The 24,518-nt window shown below is 35.0% G+C and overlaps 1 protein-coding gene across 3 annotated transcripts in view; it reads left to right on the forward strand.

The window, feature by feature from the left end:
* Positions 1-24,518, forward strand: part of PSME4 (proteasome activator subunit 4) — a 97,182-nt gene that overhangs the window by 24,078 nt on the left and 48,586 nt on the right. For all 3 annotated transcript variants that reach the window (XM_082357952.1, XM_082357950.1, XM_082357951.1), the window contains exons 2-11: positions 1,303-1,443; positions 2,089-2,205; positions 12,272-12,316; positions 14,309-14,458; positions 15,824-15,887; positions 16,490-16,564; positions 17,759-17,881; positions 20,012-20,104; positions 20,872-21,137; positions 24,196-24,382. In XM_082357952.1, the coding sequence (XP_082214078.1) occupies positions 1,303-1,443; positions 2,089-2,205; positions 12,272-12,316; positions 14,309-14,458; positions 15,824-15,887; positions 16,490-16,564; positions 17,759-17,881; positions 20,012-20,104; positions 20,872-21,137; positions 24,196-24,382 (1,261 nt within the window). The remainder of the gene's footprint in view (positions 1-1,302; positions 1,444-2,088; positions 2,206-12,271; positions 12,317-14,308; positions 14,459-15,823; positions 15,888-16,489; positions 16,565-17,758; positions 17,882-20,011; positions 20,105-20,871; positions 21,138-24,195; positions 24,383-24,518) is intronic.

Here is a 24,518-nt window from a genome sequence, read left to right on the forward strand (position 1 = left end):
ATCCCTGGGTTGGTCTCTTCTTTTCATAGTATTAAATTTTGGACTCTATGAATTTTATGTCTCTAATGTTTACACAATTTATACTACAGTAAAAAGGCTTGTAGGTAAATTATTTCAGTTGCTTAGAGCAGTGTTTCTTCAATTTTTCCACGGAAGTCTCTTAGCCACAAGGGAGAGTAAGTGCAACATACAATTATGTTGGTAGCAACATAATTTTATTATAGTTATGAGTTAATCCCTAGAAACAAATAGTACAAGTTAGGTAACGCTGTATTGTTTCAGGATTCTCAGTAAGCGTTCATCGAAGATTCTTGTGGTTAAAACAGTAAACTTCTATGTCTGTACTCTTTTGTTCTGTTTTATAATGTTGTGATATGATGTTTTTAAGTAGTTTTAGCAAGTCATTAGGTAGATTGTTGTTCTGAATGAGCACTTGCTTAATAAAGGAAAGGGTGCAGAGGGATTCTTTTCAGGTTACTGTGTCCAAAGGCCAGTTAAAACCATGCAAAAATAAAACAGCAGTGTTATAATTGGTCATTAAATGTTGATGTGAATTCAGTTATTATAACTGAATTATAAGTTTTTTGTCAATAAAATACTTATTTGGTAATCTCTTAATTAAAATATAGAGTAAGTCTTTCCTGAACAGTGATGAGTGTGCAGTGTGATAAAATGTTTGACATCAAAGAATTTTGAAATTAAAGTGTAACAATACATTTTTTTTTTTATTGTGACAAACTCTTAAATTTACCCTCTTAACAATTTTTAAGTGTACAGTATGGTATTGTTAACTGTGCGTACATTGTTGTACAACAGATCTCTAGAATTTTTCATCTTGTATGACTGAAACCCTATACCCATTGAACAATAGCTCCCTGTCTGCCTTCCCAGCCCCTGGCAACCACCATTGTACTTTCTGTTTCTATGAGTTTGATTACTTTAGATACTGCATATAAGTGGAATCATGCAGGATTTGACTTTTTTTGATTGTCTTATTTCACTTAGCATAATGTCCTCAAGGTCCATCTGTGTTTTAGCATATGACAGCTTTCTTCTTAAAGGCTGAATAATATTCCATTGTGTATATATATATACGTGTGTGTGTGTGTGTGTGTGTATGTGTATGTGTGTATATATATATATATATATATATATATATATATAAAACATTTTCTTTATCCATTCGTCTGTTGGTGGACATTTATGTTACTTCCACACTTTGGCTATGTGAATAATGCTGCAATGAACATGAATGTGTCACCATATCTATTTTTAAAGGCTGTATCGATTTTTCTCTTACAGATATATTCGACTTTATGGGAGAAAATTTAGCAAAGAAGATCATGTTCTTTTTATCAAATTATTATATGAGCTGGTATCAATTCCAAAACTGGAAATCAGCATGATGCAGGGATTTGCACGTCTCTTAATCAACTTGTTAAAGTAAGTCAATTTCCTGTGATTTCTGCTAAGATTTTTTGTTTTTCTTCAAGGTTTTAGGGAATGAGGAGAGCTAAGTGTTCTTTGGTAGGAAGATCAAGTCCCAAATTACCATTTTGGAAAAAGATTGCAGAAAACTTTATCATAAGTTTAAACCACATGTGTTAATTAACCTTTTAATTAAGATTCCTTTTCCTCCATGAAGCCTTCTCTTCTCTAGCACATATTGAACTATATATTGTCTGATTGTTTCATTTATACTAATTACCTTCCCTTATGTAGATTGTAAGATCCTTGAGAAGACAGGGATCATTTATTCTTTTGCTTATCCCAGGCACCCAGCACAATTCGGGAAACATTAAGTACTCCATAGATAGTGTGGGAAAGTATGAAACTCATCTACAGTAATGGTGGCACAAATTTTAATGCCTCTTTTTACCTGGTGCCCCTTGAGGTTTGGACAGCAGCAAAAGTCCGGTGCATTGTTCTTCCTCCTACCATGTCTTGCCAGTGAGTGGCTGAGGATGGGGAAAGGCAAAACCCACTGTGATGACAGCAACATTTAACAACTGTTCTCCCTGTGTAGTATGTGTAGTATACACACCCTGAGCAAGCATACACACATGTATTTACTCTTTCTTTGATTAGGAAAAAGGAACTTCTTTCAAGAGATGACTTGGAGTTACCTTGGAGACCACTTTATGACATGGTGGAAAGAATATTATATTCCAAGACAGAGCACCTGGGATTAAATTGGTTTCCTAAGTAAGTATTTCAATTTAAAGTACTTTTGGGGGAGCACTTTTGGGGACTCTTAGGGGTTTGATCATGATTGAGAAATGCTGGGTTACTTGAGATAAGCAAGCAAATACACATTTTAATGTGCTCATTTTTATGTATCTTGACTCCTAAAACAAGCTATTGCCCTCTTTAAACTATATCTGAAGCTGCACTTAAGAATTTCCCACCACCATATCTCTAACAGCTAACATCACCATACTGGCCAAAGAAAACAAGAGATTTTTGTTTGAAATCTAATATTTTGTCATGCACATTTGGCATTCTTCATAGTATATCCACATGTGTTTTAATTCTTCAAGTAAAATGAATGCTTCAAGAGGAGGAGCTTTGCCTAGTCCAGGGGGCACCCACATCCCAGAGCACACACACTCCCAGTTAAAGAGGCATCAGTTTGAGTGATTGACTGTCTTATAGCACAAACTATTCAAATGCACGGTCTTTGGTTTATGTTATTTTCTAGTAATGTTTAGACATAATAAGATTATAAATCTCTGGCTGTTATGGCTTCTTGTACACACCTCCTGACTCTTTCAGGTCTCTAATTTTGGTACGTTTTGTATTTTTATTCTGAACATTTATATAATCATCTGTCCTTTTTGATTAATAGTGATTTCAGGCTTGACTGCAAAGTGTCATTTTTCCCTGTTAACAAGGGTTTGTCCAGTTGTGATCTAGCTCTTAATTTTCCCAGTCTTAGCATGTTTGGCTTAAAATACTCTTAAATTTGTGATTGAGGTTTATTTTTAGGAAATGTTTTCTTAAACTTTTTTTTTTAAAATTAATTAATTTATTTATTTATTTTTGGCTGTGTTGGGTCTTCGTTTCTGTGCGAGGGCTTTCTCTAGTTGCAGCAAGCGGGAGCCACTCTTCATCGCGGTGCGCGGGCCTCTCACTATCACGGCCTCTCTTGTAGCGGAGCACAGGCTCCAGACACGCAGGCTCTGTTGTTGTGGCACACGGGCTTAGTTGCTCCGTGGCATGTGGGATCTTCCCGGACCAGGGCTTGAACCCGTGTCCCCTGCATTGGCAGGCAGATTCTCAACCACTGCGCCACCAGGGAAGCCCCTCTTAAACTTTTAATAGCTGTTTCCTCTTATTATCTAGAGTTGTTTGTCATATACATATGCACTCATTTCCTGAAGAACACCATTTTATATGCCTGTATTATTTTCCTTTTTCTCTTTTATAAATGAAGTCTTTGAACATTTATTTCTGTGGTTTTTCTCTCAATCCTAGACATGTTTACATGTCTACCCAGTTCAGTTCATTTAATCCATGATTAATCCTCAGGCCTCACTTAAGTCAGCAGTCGTAAGTGAATTTTTTTGAAAATGACTGCAGATAGCAGACTTTAAAGACTTTTAGGTCATAGGTAAATAGTGAAATGATGTAAATGGAAAAAGTAAAAAAAAAAAAAAAACTATAGGTAATTGTGAACTTAGGCCCTAATTGTTTTTTGGACAGTAGTCACAAATACTGTCAGAAGGTATTTCAGTCAGTCACATGGTCAGAAGGTATTTATTTCCTGAAGATTTCATGTGTTAAAACAGGGAAACCCATTTGAACCATAAATATGGCAGAATTCATCATGAAACTAAATGGTACAATGTTCAAGTGTGTTTTTACTAATATTTATTATGAAAACCCCAAATTTAACATGAAAGATTACTTTTGAGTTTTATTTCTGCTGGAGGGAGCATGGAACAGACTGGATTGACTAGACCTCGAAATCTGAGCCTATTGAACTTTTTTTTTTCTAAAGCTGTTTTATTTTATTATTTTTTTTGGCTGCGTTGGGTCTTTGTTGCTGTGCGCAGGCTTTCTCTAGTTGTGGTGAGCGGGGGCTACTCTTCGTTGAGGTGTGCAGGCTTCTCATTGCAGTGGCTTCTCTTGTTGTGGAGCACAGCCTCTAGGCGCGCAGGCTTCAGTAGTTGCAGCATGCAGGCTCAGTAGTTGTGGCTCGTGGGCTCTAGAGTACAAGCTCAGTAGTTGTGGTGCACAGGCTTAGTTGCTCCGCGGCATGTGGGATCTTCCTGGACCAGGGATTGAACCCGTGTCCCCTGCATGGGCAGACGGATTCTCAGCCACTGAGCCACCAGGGAAGTCCTGAGCCCATTGAACTTTTGACTAGAATCACCATTTCATAGATTTCAGGGACCTTTAAATGGAGTTCAAAATCAGTTATCTTTCTAAAATTTTCCTGGCTCATTTTTTGACTGCCTCTGAAAGTCTTTGGTAAATCATGGGGGAGGGAAAGCTATTCCTTCAGTAATTTCTTCTTCAGCATTTCTTTTACTTCTTTATAACCAAGTGTCACACTTCCTGCCCTGACAGGTGTAACTTTGCAAAGGCAGCCACTTTTTTTTTAAGTACTGTGTCGTTATTAATAAATATCTATGGCTTTCCTCTTCAGCGATGCCATTGTTTTCCAGGAAATTTTGTTAACGCTTATTACTGTTAGTGTCAATCATTGTTTATAGTTCCTCCCCTGCATCTTGATACTAATTACCATGTCATTTCCTGAAGCTTCACATCATCCTTGCTGTTATGGAAACCTTCCTTAAAAGTTTCACCATGGCTGTTCTTGGTCTTTTGAAGAGACATCAAGTCTTTGATGAAATCTTCACTTGGTTTACAGCGTGACTCTTAACTCTAATAGACTTTTGTATTCTATAGATAACTATTCTAAAATGAAATTCATAAATAACATGACCTTTCTACACTCAAAAATAAATATAAATAATGTTTTAACCATAAAAGAAATAATGGGAAAGTAGTTTATTATAAAGCAATATATATTTCAAACATGCATGCACTATTATGCTAAAAAACACAGTATGGGGAACTTCTCTGGTGGTCCAGTGGTTAAGAATCCACCTTTCAATGCAGGGGACGTGGGTTTGATTCCTGGTTGGGGAGCTAAGATCCCACATGCCACGGGGCAGCTAAGCCCACACGCCATAACTACTGAACCCGCGTGCCACAACTAAGACCTGACGCAGCCAAAAATAAATAAATAAATATTTTTAAAAAACCAAATAGTATGGTATTCAGATTTTGCATCTACTTATAATAAGTAAGTTTGGGTTTAAAAGTAAAAAGGTCAAAACATTCTGTATCAGAAGTATAAGAAAATGTAAGAGCAGCATTGTTAGTGGACATTGAAATAAAAACGAGTGCTAGGATACAGAATAACAGGCCACACTTACTTAAATATGATGAGAGAGAGAGAGAAATAACTTTAATTTCAGACTACTGACTGGGAAAAAAAAGAAGTAAGATACTATTGCAGGTGAGCTGGCCTTATTTATAACATAGTGTCACAGTAATTCTTTATGTAATTATGTGGGATGGTGTAGTTACTTAGTATTACAAAACATTATTTTTAAACATTATTACATGTGAAAGAAATAGGCAAAGGATGAATTAGGAAAAGAAACATTAATATATGAAGCCATAGAGAATTTGTGCAGCAGACTTTTGCCAAAATAAACAATGTCAATGTGTAATTTTCACAACATAACTTGTCTTTTGTGCCCTACCAAAATAAGGATGACATTCCAGAAAAACATGAAGCACTTTAACAACAAAATTATTAAATTCTCTGACATTCTCATTCTTTGTGAATCAGCTAATTGCAAGTGTAGTGACACTTGGTTCTAAGACTGTTAAAGCAATCTTCAATCTTAGTTACATATTTGTATGAAAACTACACATGCACAGGGATTTGGTTTTGGCAAATCAAGTGGGGCAACTGGAATTGCCATTATGCTGTAATTTTTCTTTTCCTTTCAGGAATCATGAATAACCGTAGGTAAAATTTTCAGCCAAAGTACAGCCTTCCTTCAATTTACATGTTAGTTGTATTCCTAGAGATTCGATGTCTATTAAAACTGTGTGAAAAATAGTTAATGTTTAAAGCAGTTAACTTTTAGGTTCAAGAATTTTTAACCTGTATAACCGTGCATTGGGACATTTGAAAGTCTTGCAGTAATAATTTTTTATTGAGTCTGGCTATTCCATGAATTGCAGGATATCTAATATAGCTGGCTTTTAATCACTAAAAGTCCAGTGAGTCCTCCCCCCGATTGTGATAGTTAAAAATGTCCCTTACATTTCCAGAATGCGCCCTGCATGTGGTTAGAGGCTTATGGATTTGCTGTCCTCTTAGCCTGCATCCATGCAAGTTAAAGTTTCCTGCCTCATTTATCAGTCCCTCCTGTTTTCTTACCACTGGTCCAGCACTTCTTGCTTTCTTTTTTTCTGTTTTTAATTCTGTAAGATCCAGGTCTTTTAGTTTCCAAACCAGTATTCTTTTTCCTGTTCCAGTGCTTCTCAGATTGTCCATTTACTACGTCCTTCCCTTTCCCCAAAGATGTTTCTTAAGAGGTGTGGTGTGAGAAATTTCTTGGAATTTTTACATTTTATCTTAAACATTCATATCTTTATTAGGCTTATTAAGTAATGCTTTCATAAGTAAAAATTTCTTCCATATGTATCTCTTGACTAAAACTGATGCTCCAAGAAGATGAACTCTATTGGCCTAGTGGCTTGGAGCACTTACACACAGGACTGTGTGCATCCGCTAAAAGGAGCACACATTGTGAAGTGCAGCTCTGTTGATGCAGCCTGTTTTTATTTTTTTTATTATTATTATTTTTTAAAGATGACAGGTTTTTTTTTTTAAACTTTGGGTTTATTTTATTTATTTATTTATGGCTGTGTTGGGTCTTCGTTTCTGTGCGAGGGCTTTCTCTAGTTGCGGTGAGCGGGGGCCACTCTTCATCGCGGTGCGCGGGCCTCTCACTATCGTGGCCTCTCTTGTTGCGGAGCACAGGCTCCAGACGCGCAGGCTCAGTAATTGTGGCTCACGGGCCTAGTTGCTCCGCGGCATGTGGGATCCTCCCAGACCAGGGCTCAAACCCGTGTCCCCTGCATTAGCAGGCAGATTCTCAACCACTGCGCCACCAGGGAAGCCCCAGCCTGTTTTTAAAAATGATGATGTGTTGTTCCAGTTTGAAGGGATCAGAAAGAACACTGGGCATCTGGAACTACTTTTTTTTTTTTTAAAGTAAAGTGTCAATTTCTTTATTTATATTTATTTTTGGCTGTGTTGGGTCTTCGTTTCTGTGCGAGGGCTTTCTCTAGTTGCGGCAAGCAGGGGCCACTCTTCATCGCGGTGCGCGGGCCTCTCACTGTCGCGGCCTCTCTTGTTGCGGAGCACAAGCTCCAGACACGCAGGCTCAGTAGTTGTGGCTCACGGGCCCAGCTGCTCCGCGGCATGTGGGATCTTCCCAGACCAGGGCTCGAACCCGTGTCTCCTGCATTGGCAGGCAGACTCTCAACCACTGTGCCACCAGGGAAGCCCCTGGAACTGCTTCTGAGGGGGCACTTTCTTCGTGAGAGGCAGCACTGTAGGACAAAATTTGAAACTTAATGTCTCTTCTGTTAAAAAAAAAAAAAAGGTAGAAAAAATGGTACTTAAAACAGTTTTTCAGAATTGTAATTAATTCTTTATTCATTTTCTCTAATTTGCTTTAAACTTTTTACTGTTATTATCATATTTTACCTCTCCTTTTGAAAGGAGTACCTGTTACCATATTTCCATTCAGGTCACACTGTATATAGTTACAACAATTAACTTTGAAAGATTTTCAGATTCTTTGGTTCTTGGACTTTATTCATCACACTTGCCTTGATTTTAATATTATAGCAAGTGTTAATAGCCCAGGGATAGAAGTGTGACTTTTTACAAACATTTTATTTCAGAAAATTCCTTAAGGAGCCCTTTAATATGGCATGCTTTTGGAGTTAGTATTTTGAGTATTTTCATCTTAAATGTATTCTGACACATTTTGAAACAGTTTTGTCAGCTGACTGCATGTGTTCATAACTATTTTTAGAATACCACTTTTATAATCAAAAGTGAAAGCTTGCTTCATTTGTTAACTGTTTGTCTTTCAAGTCTTAAACTCATGTGCCTTATGTGTTTGTCTTTATTGAAACTACTGCTTAGAATGCCATGCATTTCAACATGATTTTAAAAGCTGTTTCCATTGTTTGAAGCAAGGATTATTAAACTTTCTTCTCCTTTCCCCTATTTTCTTCTCTGTCCTCTCCTCCTTCTTCTTTTTTGCAAAAAAAAAATGGTATTTGAGGAACATTCTATTTGCTTTTTAAAAAATTCTATTTTTATTTGGAAATTAGAGAATAAGTGGTTGATTTTATTAATTTTTATTAATGACTTTGATAGTGCTTCTTTCAAAAGTTGTGCTACAATGATCTTTCTCTAGAAACTGCTCTTTTTAAAGCAATTTAAAAAATACTCAGTTCACATTGATCAGGCTTGTCATCACTTGTAGCAATTATACACACTCTTTTTACACGAGTGGTCAGAATCATTACAATTTCTTAACATTTACTTGCCATAGAGGCATACTTTTTTCTTGAAGTAATTGTATGAAAAACCCATGTTAATGCTACATCAGTGATGAAGATGTTATAATTTATTTAGGCTGTCCTCAGGTAAAATTATCTTAAACCTAATTTTTTGTGAAGTGGCTGTGAAAAGTGACTGCTGATTTAACTAAGCAGTATTAGATTTTGTAAGATTAGATATGAGATGGATAGTGTTTGACTAACTGATGGTGGATTTGTTTGGATTTAGGAAAAAACTGATATATTAAGTTACAAGGAGGTTGAGACAGAGTTATGTAGAATAGACCAGGGTTATAGTTTCCCAGTTCATGTATAAAAAAGTAAATATGATTACTCTGAAGTTAAATTTTAGTTCAAGAATTGTGAAGTGAAGCTGAACATACTTCTGGCCATGGGCAGTCCACACTACTCTCATCTTGAATTTGTCATTTGCTGTACATTTCTCTGGTTTAGAAGTGAATATTGTCCTGACAGTTAGGTAAGGCTAAGGAGGTAGGAATCGTAAACCTCCAGGTTTATATAAGTCCACTATCTCAGTAACTGGAGGCTAAGGCTTTTGGCTTTCCTCAGGCTTCTCTGCTACATATTTGGCATTTATTAACCTAAGGCATACTTAAGTACTCGAGTATTTATTTGGCATACTTTATTAACATACGGAATCATAAAGAACATCATCATAAGGAAATTGCCTCCCAGAGAGGAAAATTCACACAGAGTCATTTGTTGAAACTGGGACAAGAGCTCAAGAACTGGGACAAGAACTTACTTTCTGCCCTGATAAATAGGGTGGCAGCTGGGGAAGGACTTTCCTATTTTGATGCAATTTCCTAAATGTAAATTAATAGCTTCTCAGAGGCAGTAGAATAAATGTAAAAGCAAAATGAGTACAAATTTTCGTTCTTAAGGAGATTGAAAATATAATTTATTTTGGCCAGATATGAAATAATAATTGTAGTTAACATTTATTGTGCTTAATTCTGGGCCAGGTAACTGCATTCTTTACATTATCTTATTTAATTTTTGTAACAGCTCTTATATAGATATGAGGCTATAATACTGCGCTACTAGTAAGTAGCAGGACAGGTTTTCAAATTCAGATCCGTCTGACTCTAAGCCCAGGCTGTGAACCATTCATTACATGATATACTGTGGCTTTCTTTTCAAGCTAACATGCGTTTACTAAGAGGAAATAGGGTATGAGAAAACCCACCCAAAACTTAGTCCCTCTGTAGATCCCTTTTGATTAAAAAAAAAAAAAGTGTTTTGAATTGTCACTTTAGTGTTAGAAATTTCCAACAATTGGAAAAGTTTTTAGTGATTATTCACTCCCTCTAAAAATTAGTGAAATATAATCTAGTAGCATCTAGCCTTAACCTTTTATTTTATTTTTAAACAGAAACATTGTTCCCTTCATCTTGAGAGATTACAAGAATCACAAAAGGTCACTACACAGATATCACAGGTTAGAGAGATTGTACCCTTTTCTGGATAAAGAGTATAAATCCAATGGCACAGGCCTTATATATAAGGAGGGGTTGAAACTGACTTTATTTAGATGAATTAAATCACATTCCCACACACCCTATTCCTCTAATGAGTGAAGTGACAGCTATCAAGTCTTATAATTAACCTCCTATTCTTCTGAAGAGTGAAGGGAACTGGAGAAAACATGTAGCTATGCAGCCTTTTATGACTTGCTTTCTAGAATCATTTTTGACATTATATGGAAGTTTGTTGGTAGAATAGAAAAATTACCAGTGAAAATAGCAGGTTTTCTGTGTTGTACTCTCAAACAAGCTGCCACAGAAACAGTTAAAAGTAAATGTAACATGAACACAAACATTAGTAACTGGTAGAATTATAGATCTTCTGCTTATTTCCTTGGACCATAAGTTTACCATTTTAGAATTATCTTTTTTAAAATCTGCATTTAAGTTGATGTCTTATTTCGTTTGGAACTAGATGAATCTTCAGATCTTACCTATGAATTCTAAAATTTGTTTCTAAGTTGGTTCTTTGGTCCAAACTAAAAGAAGATCCAAAGATCGATGTTCTTTGTTGTCCTGATAGAAAATGTTTATAGAGCTTTGTAAATAAATAAATATATAAATATATTTATAATATATGTATATATGTAAATGAACACAGCCTTGTTATAAGCACTTTGGAAATGCCCAGAAGTAAAAATCATAGTTGTGGTCTTCAGGGAGTTGTAAATGTAGTTGGAGAGAAGTTTGCTCCCCTCCCCCTCCTTTTTTTTTTAACTAGGCAAACTTAGATGTTCCCTCACTTAAACTCTGTTTCCGAATTGATGAGTTTTTTTTGTGAGAGAAGGTAACATCTCTCTTTGATAATCAGAGAAAATGCTCCACGATGACTCTCTGGCCGTATGGTCATCTTTTTTATTTTAGAATTATCTCATGAGTTGTAACCCAGTTTCCTCTTCAGTTAATTTTTTTCTGAGTACTTTTGAAATTAAAGAGGATTCTTACTGCTTCAAGTAATGAAATTATAGTTTTCTCTCTTGGTTATATAGTACACTGATTACTTGTGTTGAGTTTGGTTTGTGTTATTCCTTGGAATTTCTTTGCAAATTAGTTCTTAAGCTTTCAGAGAAATTGGATAGACTTCTGGACTTAAGAATTTCAAGCACCTTAATGAGAAAGTGTCAGGTGGAAGCACTGCCTGAAAGTTACCCCTTTCCCCCATAATTTTTTCTCTTGAGATTTGGGGACTTGTTTTATTTTTACTTTTATACATCATATTGTAAGTAGTCACACATTTATTTTAAAATTCCAGTTCAAAATTACCCTTTGTTTTGTTAATTTGCATTTGACCTCTTTTGACTGTGGTCTAGTTAAAATTTTAAATATCCATTCTGGTGATGTGTGTTTAAACCAGTACACACTAGCCTTTTCATTAAAGTAGAAGTGTTTATTATAAGTTCATATACAAATATTTATGTTGTTTTCCTAAATTCACTTGAACCACCTACAAGTTGGAAAATAAGTTACAGCTTTTTTTTTTTTTTTTTTTTTAAGTTACAGCTTTTAATGTTCCTCAGCTAACTTTTTAAGTAGCTGGTCAGAAAGGTGGCAGTTGCTTATTATTTTGATAATCGTTGTTCACAATAAAGTGCCTTGGAGGGTTATAAAACTCTCATCAGTAGGTTACAGAAAACTGGTTTCTGGTAGTTGCTGATAGAAGCACACCAGACTTTGCTGTTTGTTTTTTGATGTAAAAGCACTTTAATAAAAATTTAAAATTAGTATTTGAAGCCACTGAACATACTTCTTGATGTATTGATAGTTATATGGTCATTGCTGCCCACTTTGTAAAGATCGAAGATGATTTGCCCTTTCTCTAGTTTTCTTCCCTTTTTTTCACTGCATAGAATGAGCAAAAGGGAGGAGTAGATTACAGAGTTTAGGGTAGTTAATCGTTAGAGTTTTGTCTGTATGAAAGAGAAGGATTAGTTATTCCATATACACAGATAATATCTAAATGTATGAGTGTATCTTAGAGATATTTATTAAAGATGTGTTCTTAAAATACACCAACCTAATTTATCAAATGGATTTTTTCCCCCCAGTTCTGTAGAAAATGTTCTCAAAACACTCGTGAAAAGCTGCCGACCGTAAGTAGCTTCTCAATTTATAAAGCCTCTTATTGTTTCTGTGGGCTTTTCCCCATCTTTAGTATGCTTTGAAGAGGAATTTAGAGGTATAACTAGTCTCTGATATTGTGATGTTAGTCACTGGGCACAACATATCATCTCCAGCTCTTCAACTGAACTTTTCAGATTTCATTTATAAATTTAGAAATTTTTAAGTGGTGTGGGTGTCAGTCACCCATTATAAAGTAAGAATGCAATAATGTACGTATAACTGGCTTCATCTGGAAGGTTTTCCTAGAGTATTGTTACTCAGATCAAAAATATTTTCCAAAATGAGCCTTGTAGGTCTTATATTAAAATGACTAATAATAAGATGGCGCATAAGTTTTTTTCTACTGTGTTCTGTTTCAGTAAAATATTTGACTTTGAATATCCCATATTCTTATGTTTAAAGATGAATATGGATGGAATTTAGTTTAATTAAAGTCCAGTTGTGTGGACTTGAACTATTTTTTCATTCTTGTTTATCAGGCTGTTCTAAGACATACTTCTGCTATGAATGCAGTGAATTCTTTTGAATGGAAATTCGTATATTTATCATAATGACTCATATGTAATATGAGTTAAAGTTATTTTATAGATCAGATACTTGTTGCTGACCTCCTACACTACTCAGTCTTGGGCAAATGTATTTTCAAGATATAAAATGTCTCCTTTTAAGAGGCTTAAGATCTAACCTGAGTCATTCAATAAGCCACCAATGAGCAGTGTCATTTTGTGAAACTTGATCATCACTGAGGTACTTACTGGTTTTTAGGTTCTTAGATAATTCATAGAATGCCCAAGCTTTTGTTTTGGATTACTAGGCTAACAGTTGATTCTGAAAAATTAGGAAGGGGAATCAATGTATGAGATCTTTGAAGGTAGAATATATGAATATATTCTGCCTTTAAAAATTTTTTTAATTCTAACCTGTTGCACAATGATCTGGTACATAAATGCTCGATGAACTCAACAGAAGAATAACTAGAAATGTAATTTTATTTTTCACATAAAGGAATGAAGTGTGATTCTAATAACACAGATGTATAAAGATATAATAAGATTAATAATATGATGTATAGGCCAAACCTCCAAGTATATTTGAAAGGGTTTACTAACTTTTTGGGCCATACCCAAATCATAAATTTTCATATGCTTTTCATTATTTTAAACCCCAGTTGCCTACCCATTTGGGTATCCATTCCATACCCAAATGGATAATGGGTCCTCCTTATCCATTTACCTTCATTTTGTGTGTGTCTGCACACTTCAGATTTTATTTTTCTAAATCTTCTATACCCCAGGGATGCTCCTGCCCATTTCATAGAATTTTACAATGTTAGAGCCTGTAGGACTCGATCATCTAGCCCAATCCTCTCTTGTATATAGGAAGAAATGTATAATCAGCAAAGTGAGAAAGAGAACATCAACCTGGGAACCTCTGGTCCAATGAGGGTAAATGGTTTGTTCCTAAGGTGCCTAGAGGTTCCTGGGCTAATGTTCTCTTGCTCACTTTGCTGATTATACATTTCTTATATAGACTGGATTCCCTATGATAAGACATTTTTTTTTCTATTGCTATTACACAGCACATAGGATGAAAAAATACAACAATCATGTTTAAGTTTGTAGGTGATTTGAATGACTTTGTATTTTATCTGAGGTTTATCAACTTTATGTTGGGTTGGCCAGAAAGTTTGTTCAGCCATCTTACAGAAAAACCTGAACGAACTCTTTGGCCAACTCAATAACATTTTCTCAAGTCCATAGACAAGAAAATTTATCTAAGTGTGATAGGCTGTTTATTTTAGAGTTGTAAAAATGTGTGTTTCTTGTTGGTAATATCACACACATTGGTAGTGTGTGATATTATCTCATGAATATCTTCGCCTTCTCCTCCTTTTTTGTCAGTCATATAATGATGTAGAGCGTTTAGCCAACGATCAGATACATGAAAACCTTCTTTATTAGGTATTTTCCAGCAGATGCCACAGCTGAGATGCTAGAAGAATGGCGGCCATTAATGTGCCCTTTTGATGTAACGATGCAAAAGGCCATCACTTATTTTGAAATATTTCTTCCTACCTCCCTTTCTCCAGAACTTCATCATAAAGGTTTTAAGTAAGTATATATATATATATATATATATATATATCTTGACAAATTCTAGAATATAGTAGGGAATACATGCATATATATACACACACATATATATGTATGTATGTATATACATGTGCAAACTATTAAAGCAATAATAAGTAAAAAATTTATCAACTCAACCATTATGTTTCTTATACTTGAAGTGTGTGTGTGAAGGCTAAAACAGTTAAATATAGGATTGCAAATAAAGAGAGAATAATGCTTGTATGTCAAGCCAAGTAAGATGTGGGCTTTAATTTAAGATATTGGGAGAGAAAGAATAATAAGTACAAAAAGGGGTTGAAAATTTCAATAAATAGGCAGTGGTGGAAATGTTAAATTGCATAGAGTTTAGGGAAGGGAAAAGTGTTTTTCTAAACCTTGGTTTTAACCCTCATCATGTGTAGCATAGTTTTTCTTTGGTCTTTTTTTTTTTTTTTAACTTGTTCTAGTCTTTTCACTGTTTTTAAGAACTGTTTTTTTCTTGGATGACTACAGGTATATCATAAACCCAAGAATGAAAATATTTAGATTGTACTTTTATGAAAAAAGTAAAAGGTATGAAGAAAAGACTGGAAGGATCATAGTAATTATCAGTATATTATGGGTTCATGCTTAACCCTCCCACTCCCCCAGCATGTTTTCTATAGTGAGATGTCAAATCTTTTATTTCAGTCAAATCAGAAATTTTGTATCTAGCTGTATGTTTATGAAATTTTAATTTTAATTAAAAACTTGTAATTTCTTTGACATTTGTAAAGATTGGTTAATAATATTCAGATGTTTTCTTGCCCCTGTATTCTCTTCTATTGGGTTGGCCAAAGAGTTCATTCGGGTTTTTCTGTAAGATGTTACTTTTTGGCCAATCCAATGTTTCTTTAAGTTGAGAGTTTCCACCACTATAATTTAATTGCTCCTAACACTTTGTGGCTCATTTCTTTTATGGAGCATTTACTGTAGTGCTAGTTAATGGTGTAATTACTAGTTGGCCTGTTAAAAGAGAGTAAGGGAGAGTTGCAGGAACAGGTAGTAACGGGAAAGCATTAAAGCAAAAAGGTCGGGAGAGGAAGGAGAAACTTGTAAACGGTGTTAGATAGGGGTAGACAATTATTTAACAATGAAGTAGAAATTTGATGAGATTATTCTTTTTAGCATAAATAAATTGAAAGGGGAATATTCAGACAAAAGTAGTTCTTTTTCCAGTAAGTTTGTAACTTTCAGTATTATTTTTTCTAGGTTGTGTAGTTATCAGTAAGAATAATAGATTAAAAAAATACAAAGGATACCTGGCTTTGAACCACTTGCTATAAATCACTTGCTATTCATAACAACATTTTTCTTCTTCAGACTTTGGTTTGATGAATTAATTGGCCTTTGGGTTTCAGTGCAAAATCTCCCACAGTGGGAGGGGGTGAGTATCCCATTTTTTCTTATATACTTTTTAGTTTGGAAGTAAATATATTGGATCATTTGATAAGTGACTTCAGTTCTTTAGAATTGGCTATTAGCAGTGTTGTAGTCAGTTTTTTAGAATTTTATTTGCTGTATTCTAAGAGAAGTAGAATATTCATTTTGGTTATATTCTTTATTTTCAAAATATTCTTTATTTTGGTTTTATCAATATCTGAAAGTATATACTTGTACTGTGAAATGCATGAAGAGTAAAACCCTGTTGTTTATTTCCTTTTGTACCCTTACTCGCATGGCGCTGGACACCTGGTGGATGTTTTCTACATGTGTGTTTGATTAAAACTTATTTTTCTCTTTGCACTGTGGATGATGCTTTGTCATTTCCCTTTTTGAATAAGCATTTCAACTGCAACTGATTTTTAAATGGGTGACGAGAATCAGAACTTAAATTTGGAGATTTGAAAAAACTGAGTCATAAATCAAGTATTAAATTCAGTTGTGCCCATAGTGATTGTTCTGAAAAGAATAAATGGATAAGGGGTGTGACTGTGACCCTTAAAAACAACAAATGTATTAACTGTCTTTTTTTTGGTTTACTTTCAGCAACTAGTAAATCTCTTTGCTCGATTGGCTACAGATAATATAGGGTACATAGATTGGGATCCTTATGTACCAAAGGTAATTAAGAACATTTGAACATATACAATAGCACTGACATCATCTTTATGTCTTTAAGAAGTGTGTTTTGTATTCTTATTTCTAGCACCACATAAAATATTTTTTGACTGTTAGTAAAAACATAAGTAATTTAAAGGATAGATCGTTTATTTTCAAAAAGTAATTGGATCATATCAAGCTATCATAAATGTTTGATTATTTTGTCTTACCTATGCAGGACATGAACTATAAGTTTCAGAGGAAGTAATTTAGAAAGTACTAACACTATTATTCAGGGTGTCATACATTCATCCCTTCCAACGAATTTGGTGTACTGTATTTGATTGTTCTTCTAGAGTGTTCCCCACTTTTAAAATCACATTGTATACTTTCCTAGAGTAAGTAAAGCTAGAAAATGTCTCTAGGTGCAGTATTGCATATTCGGTGTCGTTTCACCTGCGGTAGAATCATCTGTGGAGCTTCAAGAAGGCTGTTGTGGAACATCCGGGTTGTTCTGATGTGCACACTGACAGTAGAGCAGAGCTGGGGAGCAGCAGAAGGCATATGCTCTGATTGCCTTTGCTTGTGCTGTCTTTCTCTGTTGCTGGCCAATAGAAACTAAGAAGGAAAAGTAAATTTCCCCAATCTTTAGCCCCGCCATATCTGACATATTTAACGACAGATTTAAAAAATAAATCTAATTGTATTAAAATACAGTTATTAAATGACAGATTAAAATGCAGATTCTTAGGGGGTAAAGTCAATGGTAAAATTTTGAGAGGGAGAGTAATCAGCCAGAAGATATTTGTGTTTTGTGCATCCTTGGCTTGGAATGAGAGCATAGGAAAAATAATTTTATGTGCGTTTAGGGAGGCAGAAAGTAGTCAAAATATTTCACATTGAACTACAGTTATCTACATTTTGCCTTTTTATGTTTAAGTCTCATTTGCCAATTTTGGAATACATGGATATGGGTGCTTCATAGTCACATGCCTGTGACCTCAGAGTGTCATTAAAGAAAGTGTACAGATATTTATATGAAATTCCTAAGGAATAAAGCAAATTACTAAACAGTATGTCATTTTGCTTAAAAACCAATCAAATGAGAATATATATTCAATATAGCAACACTAATATGTAACACTTAGGTTATTTAATGAGTTATTTGATATCTGTAAGTATTTATTATTAATTCTTTTTTTTTTCTTTTTAAAGATATTTACAAGAATTCTGAGAAGCCTGAACCTCCCAGTGGGAAGCAGTCAAGTGTTAGTCCCAAGATTTTTAACAAATGCTTATGATATAGGACATGCTGTAATATGGATCACCGCCATGATGGTTTGTAATACATTATCTTTGGTTTATATGGTTTATGTAAATTTTGTGGTAACCACACAAAAGTTCTACATAATCACATAATTCTAGATTAGTGGCTTAGTTGGTCACTTGATTCTTGGATATTTCTGATGGAGTAAGCTTATGTTTCTCAGACTCAGAATGTAGTCATAATGTACCATTTATAAATCTCCTTACGTAATGGACCTTAAAAGTAAGGGTCAGAAGTTCAGAGTTTTGATTATTGTGATCATTTTGTGATATATAGAAATATGGAATCACTATGTAATACACTGGAACTAACAGTGCTATAGGTCAATTATAGTTTAATTTGGGGGGGTGGGGAAGCAGAGTTTTAAGAGATTCAGAATGTCTGTAGTAGTTTTACAGACCAAGAACCAGAGTCATGCGTAAAAGAACTTTCCCAAGTCAAATTGATAATGATAAAGGTGAGATTTGAACTCAGGGTTCTGCATATGCTCAATATTAGTGCATTTATTGTTAGTGTTCACATAAAACATCATATTGAACACAAAGCTTATTGACCAAGTAATCTTAGTGAAGGGAGAAGTATGAAGGATTATTTTAGTGACTGTCATCTTCCAAATAAGAGTATTAAAACAACTTTATACTGTAATTTTCTGAATTGTCATTCATATTGCCTCTACAGTTATCTCCTTTTTGAATTATTCTGCATTTGATATTGTTCTGTGTTTGCTATTTTCTCCCAGGTTATACTGCTCGGTTGGCTGTTTCTGTCAAAAAGACAGAATGGTTGTGAGAAGTTTAGCTCTTAAATTTCATTGTAAGATTAAAAGAAAAGAAAATTTCAAGCTCCTCTTTCTTTTTTTTTTTTTTTTGTTATTTTATTAAACAGAGGGAAAATCCCATTTTCTTTCTGATATTAAACAACAGCAAAAACATACGGATATTTAGTATTTTACATAAGCAATGAGTTGGAACTTGTTTTTTAGGAGACACAGAATTAGATAGTGATTGGTATCAACCTTATTTTAATGTTGCTGTTTCTCACACAATTGTTCTCATTGGCAGTTTCATTTTGTGTTAAATATGAATATTTAATATAATTTTAAAATCAACAGTGCTAATTATTATGTTAGAATTTTGGAAATTTTGTTGGTATTTTGCTGTGGAATTATGGTCTCAGTAGTTGCCCTGTACTAAATTGGGAAACGTGAATGTGGATTTTATTTCAGCAGAAAGACATGTTCCTTATGTAACTGGATATTCTGCCTTAGGTCTGTGCTGATTCTTTTTTTACTTGAAATATAATTGACATATAATGCTATGTTAGTTTCGGGTATACAACACAGTGATTTGACATTTGCATGCATTATAAATCTGTGCTGTTTCTTGAAAGAAGATCATCTTGAGACAGATAGGAGGTTTCAAGGCCAAGTTGTAGTCCTTTATTCCCAGGGTGGTTCAACTTGATAAGACGATTGCCAGCCTTTTCCTCATTGCTGCCGCCTGCGCCCCCGCCCCACCCCACCCTGTCCTGCAGCCCAGGTTCTATTGTTGTTTGGTTGGCTGTTTTGGTAACAGATTAAGGGAAAAAATTTTTTTTCTGTTTTGAATCACAATATGGTCACATATAACAGGTCTAATCACTTGAAACATTTAGAAGTAATAATAAAATATTTGAATGCATTTATGTAACTCTCACCTCCTTATTTCCTGCTGTGAGAACTTCTTCACTTCTTGAATCTTTTAAGGAATGCTTTTTATGCTTAATGTTGCCACACTTGGTTATTGTAATATGGTAATCTTAGTGAGAAAAATTATATAACTGCAAAGAGTAAAAGATACTGTTACTCTAAATTGAAAGGTACCTTTTCCATTTTCTGATTTGGTTTCAGTAAGTTGCCCTTATTTTTATTTTATTTATGTATTTATTTTTTTGCCCTTATTTTTAGTAGACTGTCTTGAATTGAATTGTATGAAGTTCATCCGGGAATTGTTTTTGACTTTTATTTAGAGGTAGAATTGATTTTTGCCAGCAGGATGAATATGAACCACATTAAGAGATCTGTATATAGGCCTGAGCCTGTTAACCCCTTCAATTTTACAGATAACGTGGGTACTGATAGTTTTGCTCTTTTATCTGAACAGGGTGGACCAAGTAAGCTAGTGCAAAAACATTTGGCTGGTTTGTTTAACAGCATCACATCTTTTTACCATCCTTCAAATAATGGCCGCTGGCTGGTGAGTAATGTTCATTTTTTTACTCTTAGGGTTTGGAATTTTTTAAGATATGGTCACATGTAACTATTGCCTATTGTTTAACCTATGATACATTTTCTGTCCTTTGTCTAAGATTTGGCTATATGTCAGTGATCAAGTTTACATTAAGTTACTGCGTTCATAGAACATATAGAAATAAAGATAATACTAGTGTGGTAACTGGTAACAAAATGCCACAAAACCATGGAATCATCTTTTCAGTTTTATCATGTTAGTGTTTTTGTTTGTTTGTTTTTAAGTTGCCTGGTTAAAATGGCTTTTCACGTAATGGAAGATTCATGTGGTGCTAGAAATTAAAACTGAAATTTGAAACACATCTTTATTAATTATTATCAGTGATTAATTGGTAAGAGTATTTTATTCTATCTAGTTAGGCCATACAGGTCTTTGTAATAAGATTATACAAGCTGTTAAACAGCAAGGTCCTACTGTATAGGACAGGGAACTGCAATGTCCGGTGAAAACCACAATGGAAAAGAATGTGAAAAAGAATATATATATGTATAACTGAGTCACTTTGCTGTACAGCAGAAATTAACACAACATTGTAAATCAACTATACTTCAATAAAATTTTAAAAATAAAAAAATAAAAAGGTTGTAGTCAAAAAAAGAAAGATTATACAAGCTGTTATTTTAAAAATCTTTACTTGGGAGGGTAGAGAGGAGCTATGCATATCTATAGGGGAACTAGAATCTACCTAGGACTTTCTGCTTCTGTGTCCCCAGAACAAGTTAATGAAACTACTTCAGCGGTTGCCAAACAGTGTTGTTAGAAGATTACATCGTGAAAGATATAAGAAGCCTTCTTGGTTAACTCCTGTGCCTGATAGCCATAAGCTTACTGATCAAGATGTTACAGACTTTGTACAATGCATTATTCAACCTGTCCTCTTGGCTATGTTTAGCAAAACTGGTAGTTTAGAAGCAGCCCAGGCTCTGCAGAATCTTGCACTCATGAGACCGGAGTTAGTAATACCCCCTGTACTTGAAAGGTAAGTATAGCTTTACTTGTTTCGTTGAAGCCTCAGCTGTGGCTACTGTTATTCTCTATACTCTTGTGCTTGGCTTTCTTTTCTTTTCTGTGGCTTCTGTTTTGCTATCTTTGTGCTTATTCCTGTCCCTAGAGGAGACAAGGCATTATAACCTAATGATTGGTAACTTGATAAAGGTTTATTGGAGAGAAAAGAAAATTGATATGAAATGGATAAAATAAAATATTTTGAATTATTTGCACATTTTAGCTACTCAAGTTTTTGCTCATAAATAAAGCTCTGGCTGTTTTTTCACAAAATGTGAGTGTCACTAAATATTGAGAACATGGCAGTGAATGTGATTTTGCATTTCTATTTCTCAGGCTCAATGATAGAGAAGAAAATTTGGTTACCTTTATTATTTTCATATATTGTATAACCTTGTGTGTATTATTTCCACAGTGTTGATTTTACTGCATTCGTTGTTTTGCATGTTGAAATAGTAACAAAAGTAGTTCTCCACTTGCCTCATCACTGTCACAATATAGGCCTGGTGTGCTTTGTAGGAGAGAGCCACTCTGAGTTGTCTTGAGTGTTCAGGAGCAGATTGCTTAAGCTTTCTGTTATTCATTCCTTTGCTCCCTGAACTTCAGCTTTATGATTCCTCTCTAAATGGCTTTGTCAAAAGTAGAAGAAGAATGTTAGATTTTGGAGCCCAGAAGGATCTAACAGTTTGAGTTTCTTAAAACTCAGATTTGTCCAAGGTCCTTACTGGCAGAATGCAGATGACAGCTTATTTTCTGACTAACTGTTGAGACAGGAAGATTGGTGACATTTACTTGGCAAAGGGTATCCTGTTAAAGATCTTCACCAAAATGGGACTCCATTATTTGTAATTTGAGTTGCTTGTACTATCTTACCCTGTCTCTTTGCCATAACTATTTTTTTTTTAATTTATTTATTTATTTATTTATTTATTTTTGGTTGTGTTGGGTCTTCGTTTCTGTGCGAGGGCTTTCTCTAGTTGCGGCAAGTGGGGGTCACTCTTCATCGCGGTGCGCGGGCCTCTCGCTATCGTGGCCTCTCTTGTTGCGGAGCACAGGCTCCAGACACGCAGGCTCAGTAGTTGTGGCTCACGGGCTTAGTTGCTCCGTGGCCTGTGGGATCTTCCCAGACCAGGGTTCAAACCCGTGTTCCCCGCATTAGCAGGCAGATTCTCAACCACTGCGCCACCAGGGAAGCCCTGCCATAACTATTTAAGTTGTACTTCACTTTCCCAACTTCCCCTGTTTTTTTATGTATACATCTTGGGGCCTTGAAACTTCCAGCATGTACAACTTAATTAGGAAATGGAATGGGGAAGTTAGGCAGTTTCTACTCTGTCTCCAGCCTTCAGTGTTCTTTGCTACTTGACCTCCACGTGGTAGCAGAAGCTATCAGTCAGTGGCAGGTCCCTTGATGCTCTTTGGAGAAGAGAGACTTGCCTCTAAAGGGGAACTTCTGTTGTTTGCATAGTTAAAATTTTGAACTCTGATGTGTTTTGGTGTTTCTTTACTTTCCCTTTGTTTTGCCTTATTTTAATGTTTTCCAGCTGATGAATTATGACTGGTGAGATAAGTTTTTAGTAGAAGGAACAAAGCTTATAAATACAAATACAATTATCCATCACATTTTTCTTTAGTTCTCAAATTTTGGACAAATTTAATACGAGCATATTCTGTGATGTATGCTTGGCCAAGATAAATATTTAATTAACAAAATTGTCAATACAATGACATTTTTTGAGACTCAGTTGTAATTTTGTCATGTTTAGAAGTGGCATCGCTACCTTTTTTGACGGGTTTTTTTTTTTTTCTTCTTTTTCTTCTTTTTTGGCCACATTGCACGGCTTGCAGGATCTTAGTTCCCCGATTGGGGATTGAACCTGGGTCATGGCAGTGAAAGTGCCGAGTCCTAACCACTGGACTGCCAGGGAATTTCCAAGCAAAAGTCTTTTTTTTTTTAAAAAATATTTATTTATGTGGCCACGTGGGGTCTTTTTAGTTGCAGCACACGTTATCTTCGTTGTGGCACGCAGGCTCTTTTTAGTTGAGGCATGTGGGCTCTTAGTTGCAGCATGCAGGATCTAGTTCCCTGACCAGGGATCAAACCCGGGCCCCCTGCATTGGGAGCGCAGAGTCTTAATTGCTGGACCACCAGGGAAGTCCCCAAGCAAAAGTCTTTTAAAAGTAAAAATGTAGAAAAAAAATTTTAGGCACTTAGTTTTGCATCTCCTGAAGACAGCTTCTGCTAAAGAGTTTTTGGTTTGTTTCATTCATCTTTTAAAATAAGCATAGGTTTGATTTTTTTTTTTAATCCTAGTTAGAAATCCTTCTTTTTTCCTACTTATTTATAATTAAATTTCCTTATTATTTACCTTTTCTGTATAAGAGGAATTTAAACTGACTATATTTTGCATTTTTTTTCCCCTATAGGATAGATTCTCAAAAGTGAAATCACTGAGCCATGGAGTGAGTGTTCTTGGCTCGTAAATACTTACTTAGTGATCAAAGATTGCGTTTGTCTTATTCCCCGTTTTATTCACTCTAGTCTCAGGCATATTCTCTTATGTTTCTGATAGCTGATTTCCAACTTTAAAATACAGTCTTTTAAAAAGTATAAAATAGACCCTTCTGCATTTTAGTAAGATTATTTTTTCCCGTAAAGGGGAAGCGTGGAGTAGTTGTAACTTGTTATTCCTGAATTCTAATAATTGCTGACAGTTAGATTAGATGCAGTCCTATTGGAATGTGGAAACGGATTAAGATGCTGAAAGAATGCAAAAATCTACCAGCTAATGTTACTTTTCAGTGTGGAATTGGCATGGAGGAAGGTGGTAAGGTGGCAGGGAGTTGGGGAAACATGTACCTTTCCTTTATTTGTGTGATTCTGTTCACTTTGAGAGCAAATATTCACTCAGAATACTGTGCCAGCTACAAACCTTTAATCCAAAATGCAGTTTATGAATTTAGTATGTTTAATGTGTTATGTATGCTTATCTGTGTTGGAAAATTTTTAAAATTCTGTTTTCAAACTGTAGAACGTATCCTGCACTAGAGACTTTAACAGAACCTCACCAGCTCACAGCTACGTTAAGTTGTGTAATTGGAGTAGCCCGCAGTTTGGTATCAGGGGGCAAGTGGTTTCCTGAAGGTCCAACACACATGCTACCTCTGTTGATGAGAGCATTGCCTGGGGTGGATCCAAATGACTTTAGTAAATGCATGGTGAGCATATTTATGATTCTGTTTTGTATCTAAGTTATAATTGTGTAAATGGATATCCTATTACTTTTTCTTCAAATATTCTTTAGAACATAGTAAAGTGTAAAATTTGTTAATGGTAGCAGAGTTATATCTGTAG

This window comes from Balaenoptera borealis (genome assembly GCF_965194805.1).
Source record: "Balaenoptera borealis genome assembly, chromosome: 15".
NCBI lineage: Eukaryota > Metazoa > Chordata > Mammalia > Artiodactyla > Balaenopteridae > Balaenoptera > Balaenoptera borealis.